General features: G+C 40.4%; 1 protein-coding gene across 1 annotated transcript in view; it reads right to left on the bottom strand.

The window, feature by feature from the left end:
* Positions 1–1,611: 1,611 nt before the first annotated feature.
* The window catches only part of LOC110534594 (fibronectin), a 272,449-nt gene continuing 264,665 nt past the window's right edge, over positions 1,612–9,395 (bottom strand). Inside the window, exons 27-32 of the mRNA XM_036934025.1 lie at positions 7,388–7,471; positions 6,905–7,303; positions 3,406–3,545; positions 3,220–3,329; positions 2,729–2,757; positions 1,612–2,450 (exon numbers count right to left, since the gene is read on the bottom strand). Of these exons, the coding sequence (XP_036789920.1) occupies positions 2,425–2,450; positions 2,729–2,757; positions 3,220–3,329; positions 3,406–3,545; positions 6,905–7,303; positions 7,388–7,471 (788 nt within the window). The 3' untranslated portion in view covers positions 1,612–2,424. The remainder of the gene's footprint in view (positions 2,451–2,728; positions 2,758–3,219; positions 3,330–3,405; positions 3,546–6,904; positions 7,304–7,387; positions 7,472–9,395) is intronic.

Raw genomic sequence — 9,395 nt, 5'->3', positions numbered from 1 at the left:
GTCTATGTAATGAGAATGTTGAAATTGGAAGTTGGAGTTGTCTATGAGAAACAATGTTAAATAGGAATTTCTGTTTATTTCTTGAAATGACTGAATGGATATGAAGCGAAGCCAGTTCATGAAAGAAACCCGAGTGTGGTGACATCATTTGATCGCATCAGCAGATATTGTGCCAATTGGATTCACACTGTACTTACATGTGGTCTATTCTACAGAACAGTTCTATATTATTAACTTAATATGACACTTCACTCAGGCTCTGCTCCTTCAGGGTAGCTCACTGCCAACCTCCAAGTCTATGCATTGTAATCTTTTCTAAGAAATGGTTAAACATACATGTGGCGTTTCCTTTTTTAAATGGAATTGATCCCAACCCTGTTGCTCTCAGGCATGGATGATTGACAGGTAATTACTGATCAGAGAAGCTATATGAAAGTAGCCTCCCAACCCTGTTGCTCTCAGGTGTGGATGATTGACAGGTAATTACTGATCAGAGAAGCTATATGAAAGTAGCCTCCCAACCCTGTTGCTCTCAGGCATGGATGATTGACAGGTAATTACTGATCAGAGAAGCTATATGAAAGTAGCCTCCCAACCCCGTTGCTCTCAGGCATGGATGATTGACAGGTAATTACTGATCAGAGAAGCTATATGAAAGTAGCCTCCCAACCCTGTTGCTCTCAGGCATGGATGATTGACAGGTAATTACTGATCAGAGAAGCTATATGAAAGTAGCCTCCCAACCCTGTTGCTCTCAGGCATGGATGATTGACAGGTAATTACTGATCAGAGAAGCTATATGAAAGTAGCCTCCCAACCCTGTTGCTCTCAGGCATGGATGATTGACAGGTAATTACTGATCAGAGAAGCTATATGAAAGTAGCCTCCCAACCATGTTGCTCTCACGCATGGATGATTGACAGGTAATTACTGATCAGAGAAGCTATATGAAAGTAGCCTCCCAACCATGTTGCTCTCAGGCATGGATGATTGACAGGTAATTACTGATCAGAGAAGCTATATGAAAGTAGCCTCCCAACCCTGTTGCTCTCAGGCATGGATGATTGACAGGTAATTACTGATCAGAGAAGCTATATGAAAGTAGACTCCCAACCCTGTTGCTCTCAGGCATGGATGATTGACAGGTAATTACTGATCAGAGAAGCTATATGAAAGTAGCCTCCCAACCCTGTTGCTCTCAGGCATGGATGATTGACAGGTAATTACTGATCAGAGAAGCTATATGAAAGTAGCCTCCCAACCCTGTTGCTCTCAGGCATGGATGATTGACAGGTAATTACTGATCAGAGAAGCTATATGAAAGTAGCCTCCCAACCCTGTTGCTCTCAGGCATGGATGATTGACAGGTAATTACTGATCAGAGAAGCTATATGAAAGTAGCCTCCCAACCCTGTTGCTCTCAGGCATGGATGATTGACAGGTAATTACTGATCAGAGAAGCTATATGAAAGCAGACTCCCAACCCTGTTGCTCTCAGGCATGGATGATTGACAGGTAATTACTGATCAGAGAAGCTATATGAACGTAGCCTCCCAACCAGGTTGGTCTGGATAGTCTTTTTGTTTTCCTTGTTGTGATTTTGTTGAGCTCTTGGGATGGCCAACTGAAGAGCCTCAACGGGCCTCCATTGGGCCACGGTGAGTCGTGCGTAAGCTGTCTCTCCCTGTATTCTGCCTAACTCTCTGGCTGTGAGAGAATCCCAAACGACACCCCATTCCCTTTATAGTGCACTACTCACCAAAAGGAATTCAATACAAAGGGGATAGGGTATCATTTGGGATTCTCTCCCTCCCTCTGAAATATAATACAACCATTAAACAACTACATTCACTTGCTAAATAATATCTGCTTTTCAAAACAGTTGAATCTAATCACTACCTGTATTAAAGGTCACCAGGGGTTTATTGCACTGACAGTCATTGCAACCTGTCTTACTGTAGTCAATGATTAGTCCCAGTTAGTTTAGTAACAAAACCTTAGACACTGTTTTGATAACTGATGGTTATTTATGATCCAACCCTACATTCTGGTGTTGCCTCCACAAACAGGAAGTGAACAAGATATGAGTTAAAATGTAAACAGTAACATTCACTCTGTCTTAAAAGGCACAATGTCTTATTTACACCAGTTCTTCTTTCTTCAAGTTTAGGAGTAGACCTTTAAAATGTACACTGTAAAATTCACTGTCCTAAAGAGGCAGGGAGATGTCTTATCCTTCTAGATTACAGATGTTATGCCCCTATTTATTCACACTTTTTGACACACAGTATGAATACATGATTGTGTGTCAGCTTGTGCAGCAGACATTAGTCAGTCATGTTGCTCCTGGTCACGTGATGCGGCAGCCCCACCTGCGACTTCAACAATCAGTGTCAGCTCTCGGCCCAAGAGGGAATTACCTCCTTATCTAATGAAGAAGTTGGTTTCTCCTGTGGGAGACTCAGGTTCAGATCAGTGTCTTTGTGTGTGTGTGTGTGTCTGTCTGAATGTGAACATTTGTTTCTCTCCTACCTGTAGTTCAGAGTACCATTCTTTCAAATCACACCAGTCTTCAGACCATCATTAACATACAGTAGAGTTCATTAAAAGTACCTATGAGAAGCCTATTTCTCACAGATCCATTCTTGTGAAAATGAACATCCCAAATCCCTCCATACGCCTTGGCCTGACGATATGTAATAGATTTCCCCACAGTTCTGGTACGTACCACCACCAGGCTCTCCACTCCACCAATACCTGCAGTAGAAACAACAGAGTTAGATTGACCACTCTCTCAGAACCTAGAGTATGAACAACAGAGTTAGGCTGACCACTCTCTCAGAACCTAGAGTATGAACAACACAGAGTTAGACTGACCTCTCTCTCAGAACCTAGAGTATGAACAACACAGTTAGACTGACCTTTCTCTCAGAACCTAGAGTATGAACAACACAGAGTTAGGCTGACCACTCTCTCAGAACCTAGAGTATGAACAACAGAGTTAGACTGACCACTCTCTCAGAAAGAGTATGAACAAAACAGATAATCAGTCCTACACCTTCTACTGTGGTCAGTGTTATTAGATCAGTAGTCTCTTACCTTGAGGTGGTCAGTGTTATTATAGATCAGTAGTCTCTTACCTTGGGGTGGTCAGTGTTATTAGATCAGTAGTCTCTTACCTTGGGGTGGTCAGTGTTTTATAGATCAGTAGTCTCTTACCTTGGGGTGGTCAGTGGGGAGCCGTCCACCCATTTCCAGGTCCCCTCAGTAACAGAGTCAGTCAGACCAATCCAGGCATATTTGACTGATTTAAACCCATTGATGAATGTCTGTTGTGACACAGAAAAATCATTGTTACTAACACATGATGGAATAATAAATAAAGTATCTCTCTCTGTCTCTCACCTGTTCCTCTTCACTGTTAATGATCACCAGATCTGCTCCTCTCTCCAGACAGTCCTGTCTACTCTCCTCCCAGGATTTCTTCTCAGTAGAGAGGTAGTAACAGCTGCAGCCAAACCTTCTCCATCCTTCAGGACAGGACCCTAGAAGTTTCACATTAAACCTCTCACTAAAGGCTTCAGTCATACTAAAGTTATACTTAAATCTGAAGTGGTTCTCCATCAGATTAGTAATAAATGTCTCACCCCATGTTCAAAAATGACATTTTTCCCTTTATTCAGATTACAACCTCTCACTTTTGGTTATTTTAAAATGAAAAAAAATCTCAAAAATATTGTTATTTTTAAAACAAGCCATAAAAAGTTGGTTGCAATTTCAGTTTATTCCAAATATTATGGGTAAACTCAAATATACTAATTGATTAAAAATAACTTTATTTTTTATGTAAAGCGTTATAATCTTTCTACGTTCTAGAAATAGGACTGGTAGAGTTGTTACACATGCAGCTAACAAAAATATATGGAAATGTCTGTTCTACTCTAAATGAAAACCAACGTTGGGGAAGAGATTTTCCATGTACCTATTCCATGGTACATGGTTTATGAACTGATACACAAAACGACCCTGGATTAAAAAAAGGTTAAAATTATTACACACCATTCTTGCAACCAATAGAAGGTTATATACAGTGCATTCAGAAAGTGTTAAATGTAAAAAATAAATCCCCCGTCATCAATCCACACACAATACCCCATAATGACAAAGCAAAAACAGTTTAAAAAAACATTTTTGCAAATGTATTAAAAATAAAAAACGGAATTATTACATTTACATAAGTATTAAGACAGTTTACTCAGTACTTTGCTGAAGCACATTCGGCAGTGATTACAGCCTTGAGGTCTTCCTGGGTATGACGCTACAAGCTTGGCACACCTGTATTTGGAGAGTTTCTTCCATTCTTCTCTGCAGATCCTCTCAAGCTCTGTCAGGTTGGATGGGGAGTGTCGCTGCAAAGCTATTTTCAGGTCTCTCCAGAGATTTTGGATCGGGTTTAAGTCCGTGCTCTGGCTGGGCCACTCAAGGACATTCAGAGACTTGTCCCGTAGCCACTCCTGTGTTTTCTAGGCTGTGTGCTTAGGGTCGTTGTCCTGTTGGAAGGTGAACCTTCGCCCCCAGTCTGAGGTCCTGAATAATACCATGCTATTGTTTGAGGAGAGTGAACAGTTATGAACTTAAATGTATTCATAAACCAATTAGGCACATTTGGGCAGTCTTGATACAACATTTTGAACAGAAATGCAATGGTTCATTGGATTGGTCTAAAACTTTGCACACATACTGCTGCCATCTAGTGGACAAAATCTATATTCCATAGTCATATATTTGCCTTTCTTTGCATTATAAAGATGGAAAAAACAAACATTGTTTTTGTATTCTCTTTTACCAGATCTAATGTGTTATATTATCCTACATTAATTTCACATTTCCACAAACTCCAAAGTGTTTCCTTACAAATGGTATCAAGAATATGCAGGTCCTGAGCTACAGGCAGTTAGATTTGGGAATGTCATTTTAGGCAAACATTTAACAAGAAAAAGGTCCGACACTTCAGAGGTTAAGTAAACAAGGTATCTGTTTTTTATTCAATTTGCACACCCCCCAAAAAACTGTTTCGCTTTGTCATCGTGGGGTATTGTGTGTAGATTGATGAGGATAGCCATTCTAAAATCCAATTTAGAATAAGGCTGTAACTTAATAAAATGTGGAAAAAGTGAAAGGGTCTGAATACTTTCTGAATGCATTGTATATGGGGGGATACAACCATCCCAGCTCCACAGATTTTGCTGCTTAGAGAAAGAATCATTAGATCAATTGTTTTGGTACTGTCCATATGTAGCTTGTTTTTGGTCGCAGGTTCAGGAATGACTGAAGAATTGCAACATTTACCCGGAGCTAACTCTGCAGATAGCCCTGCTGGGTGATTTAAAAAGCCATAGTCAATCGATCAATATTATAATAATACTCCTAGCAAAACGTTTTTACTTTATTGTTACAATATGTGGAATCTGTGAGACTAGAAAGGATCCAGATGTTTGTGAAACGTCACAGCACAGTTGAAAAATATGACCAATATGAATGAAAACTGGATGGTGTTCAGATATAGATGGGAGGGGTTGAGTGGAGCTGAAGGATGGGACTAAAAACAAGCAAAATATAATTATTGTAAAATATGCTCCGTCCATAATATGTATATAGTATGCACAAGCTGGAAGTAGAAGCCTCAGTGTTGTTTTCAGTTGGTTTACAACAATTAAGGGACGGGCGGTAGGGTTAGTGGAATTAATAAGTAAAATATATATTTTTAAATATATATACTACCAGTCAAAAGTTTGGGCACACCTACTCATTCAAGGGTTTTTCTTTAGTTTGACTATTTTCTACATTGTAGAATAACAGTGAAGACATCAAAACTATGAAATAACACACGGTATTGAACAAATCAAAATCTATTTAATATTTGAGATTCTTTCAAGTAATGATGGAATGTGGTTTCTCTTTGCTTATTTGAGCTGTTCTTGCCATAATGTGGACTTGGTATTTTACCAAATAGGGCTATCTCCTGTATACCACCCCTACCTTGTCACAACACAACTGATGGGCTCAAACACATTAAGGAAAGAAATTCCACAAATTCACTTTTAAGAAGGCACACTTGTTAACTGAAATGCATTCCAGGTGACTACCTCATGAAGCTGGTTGAGAGAATGCCAAGTGTGAAAAGCTGTCATCAAGGCAAAGGGTTGCTATTTGAAGAATCTCAAATATAAAATATATTTAGATTTGTTTAACACTTTTTTGGTTACTATATGATTCCATATGTGTTATTTCATAGTTTTGATGTCTTCACTATTATTCTACGATGTAGAAAATAGTACAAATAAAGAAAAACCCTTTACAGACAATATAAATGGGGGATTGGAAATGGTGCAGACAATTACATGTTTTTATATTTAATTATTTACCTAGGCAAGTCAGTTAAGAACAAATTCTTATTTTCAATGACGTTCTAGGAACAGTGGTTTAACTGCCTTGTTCAGGGGCAGAACGACAGATTTCTACCTTGCTAGCTCGGGGATTCGATATTTCAACCTTTCGGTTACTTGTCCAACACTCTAACCACTAGGCTACCCTGCTGCCCCTACCCTGCCGATCCACATTAAAGGAAGCCACAATCTATCTGCAACATTAAAGCTGATCTACCCCCTAAAAAATAATACAATCTGAGTTCTAGGTAGTTCTGATGACCTCTGATCTCCTGTGGCGTGTGTTGAGCGCAAAGGCACAACACAGCTCCAGTCAACTTAATTTGTTTCTGGTCCTAATGGTCATGGATAGCATTGGCAATACTTCTTGAATATGCTTGTGTGTGAGATAACAGGTCAACTACAGAAACTGTGGATCAGGAAGCAAATAAAAAGGTGGGCCCTTTGTACACATTTACCTTTGTTCTCCCAGTTCAGTCTTTCTATCTCCTTCTGTAGCTGGTCACGCTCCATAGTTGTAGTGTTCAGACTCTTCTTCAACTTGTCTATTTCAGTGGTTCTGGTATTTAGACTACTCTGTAGCTGGTCTCTCTCTATAGTCAGGGTGTTGTAACTTATCTGTAGCTGGTCTCTCTCTTTAGTCAGGGTGTTGTAACTGGTCTGTAGCTGGTCTCTTTCTGTGGTCCTGGTATTTAGACGATTCTGTAGCTGGTCTCTCTCTTTAGTCAGGGTGTTGTAACTTATCTGTAGCTGGTCTCTCTCTTTAGTCGGGGTGTTGTAACTGGTCTGTAGCTGGTCTCTCTCTGTGGTCCTGGTATTTAGACTATTCTGTAGCTGGTCTCGCTCTGAAGTTGCATCTGTAAAATGGAAAAGTCAATCAAAATGTGTAACTGTCACAACATTGACTACAAATGTTTTAGTAAAAAACAATGTTCACTTACAGGAATCCCACAGGCCTATGATCACAGCCAGTAGAACAAACACTGCAGCAACTGTGGAGGGTCTCTTCCACCACTGAACATGTTCTGAATAACAAGTTATTAAAGTCAGATCTTTGGTAATGTGGTACTGTGTTTTACTGTATCAGTGTTTTATTTGAGCTGGATTCTGCAGGAACAGGATCCGTCAGCTCTCAGTTTTGGACTGATGGATTCCACAACCTATTTGGTCGGATCCGCTACCTCTCGTGGCATAGAAAATAATTGTTACTGTTTGCAATGAAAGAATTTGAATTAAAGAGCTCAAAGTTAATTTGAGTTTCCTCCTCGTTAATTCTCCTGCCCCCTAAAATAAATGCAATGTAAAAACGTAGATTTCTATCCCGGGACTGATTTTCTGAGAATACTAAACTTTTCACAATTTTATTACTCATTACGCTGTTATTTCTAACCCGATATGGATGACAATACCTTCAAATTAAAGCTGACGAGTTGCACTTTAACCCCATAGTCATTATTTAAAATCCAAACTTTTGGAGTATAGAGCCATAAGAAGAAAACATGCTTCACTGTCCCAATAACTACGGAGGGCACTGTAGGTAGGGGTAAGGTAGAGACAGGTAGACTCAATATTAACAGAGGATACTGTAGGTAGGGTAGAGGCAGGTAGCCTCAATATTAACAGAGGGTACTGTAGGTAGGGGTAAGGTAGAGGCAGGTAGCCTCAATATTAACAGAGGGTACTGTAGGTAGGGGTAAGGTAGAGACAGGTAGACTCAATATTAACAGAGGGTACTGTAGGTAGGGGTAAGGTAGAGACAGGTAGACTCAATATTAACAGAGGGTACTGTAGGTAGGGGTAAGGTAGAGGCAGGTAGCCTCAATATTAACAGAGGGTACTGTAGGTAGGGGTAAGGTAGAGACAGGTAGACTCAATATTAACAGAGGGTACTGTAGGTAGGGGTAAGGTAGAGACAGGTAGACTCAATATTAACAGAGGGTACTGTAGGTAGGGGTAAGGTAGAGGCAGGTAGCCTCAATATTAACAGAGGGTACTGTAGGTAGTGGTAAGGTAGAGACAGGTAGACTCAATATTAACAGAGGGTACTGTAGGTAGGGGTAAGGTAGAGACAGGTAGCCTCAGTATTAACAGAGGGTACTGTAGGTAGGGGTAAGGTAGAGGCAGGTAGCCTCAATATTAACAGAGGGTACTGTAGGTAGGGGTAAGGTAGAGACAGGTAGCCTCAATATTAACAGAGGGTACTGTAGGTAGGGGTAAGGTAGAGACAGGTAGACTCAATATTAACAGAGGATACTGTAGGTAGTGGTAAGGTAGAGACAGGTAGACTCAATATTAACAGAGGGTACTGTAGGTAGGGGTAAGGTAGAGACAGGTAGCCTCAGTATTAACAGAGGGTACTGTAGGTAGGGGTAAGGTAGAGACAGGTAGACTCAATATTAACAGAGGGTACTGTAGGTAGGGGTAAGGTAGAGACAGGTAGACTCAATATTAACAGAGGGTACTGTAGGTAGGGGTAAGGTAGAGGCAGGTAGCCTCAATATTAACAGAGGATACTGTAGGTAGGGGTAAGGTAGAGACAGGTAGCCTCAATATTAACAGAGGATACTGTAGGTAGGGGTAAGGTAGAGGCAGGTATCCTCAATATTAACAGAGGATAATGTAGGTAGGTGGAAGGTAGAGACAGGTAGTCTCAATATTAACAGAGGATACTGTAGGTAGGGGTAAGGTAGAGACAGGTAGCCTCAATATTAACAGAGGATACTGTAGGTAGGGGTAAGGTAGAGGCAGGTATCCTCAATATTAACAGAGGATACTGTAGGAAGGGGTAAGGTAGAGACAGGTAGCCTCAATATTAACAGAGGGTACTGTAGGTAGGGGTAAGGTAGAGGCTGGTAGCCTCAATATTAACAGAGGGTACTGTATGTAGTGGTAAAGTTGAGGCTGGTAGCCTCAATATTAACAGGGGGTACTGTATGTAGGGGTAAGGTA

The sequence above is a fragment of the Oncorhynchus mykiss genome, chromosome 10 (assembly GCF_013265735.2).
Source record: "Oncorhynchus mykiss isolate Arlee chromosome 10, USDA_OmykA_1.1, whole genome shotgun sequence".
Lineage (NCBI taxonomy): Eukaryota > Metazoa > Chordata > Actinopteri > Salmoniformes > Salmonidae > Oncorhynchus > Oncorhynchus mykiss.
The sequence above is the reverse complement of the archived record's forward strand: the minus strand, read 5'-3'. Positions and strand labels throughout refer to the sequence as shown.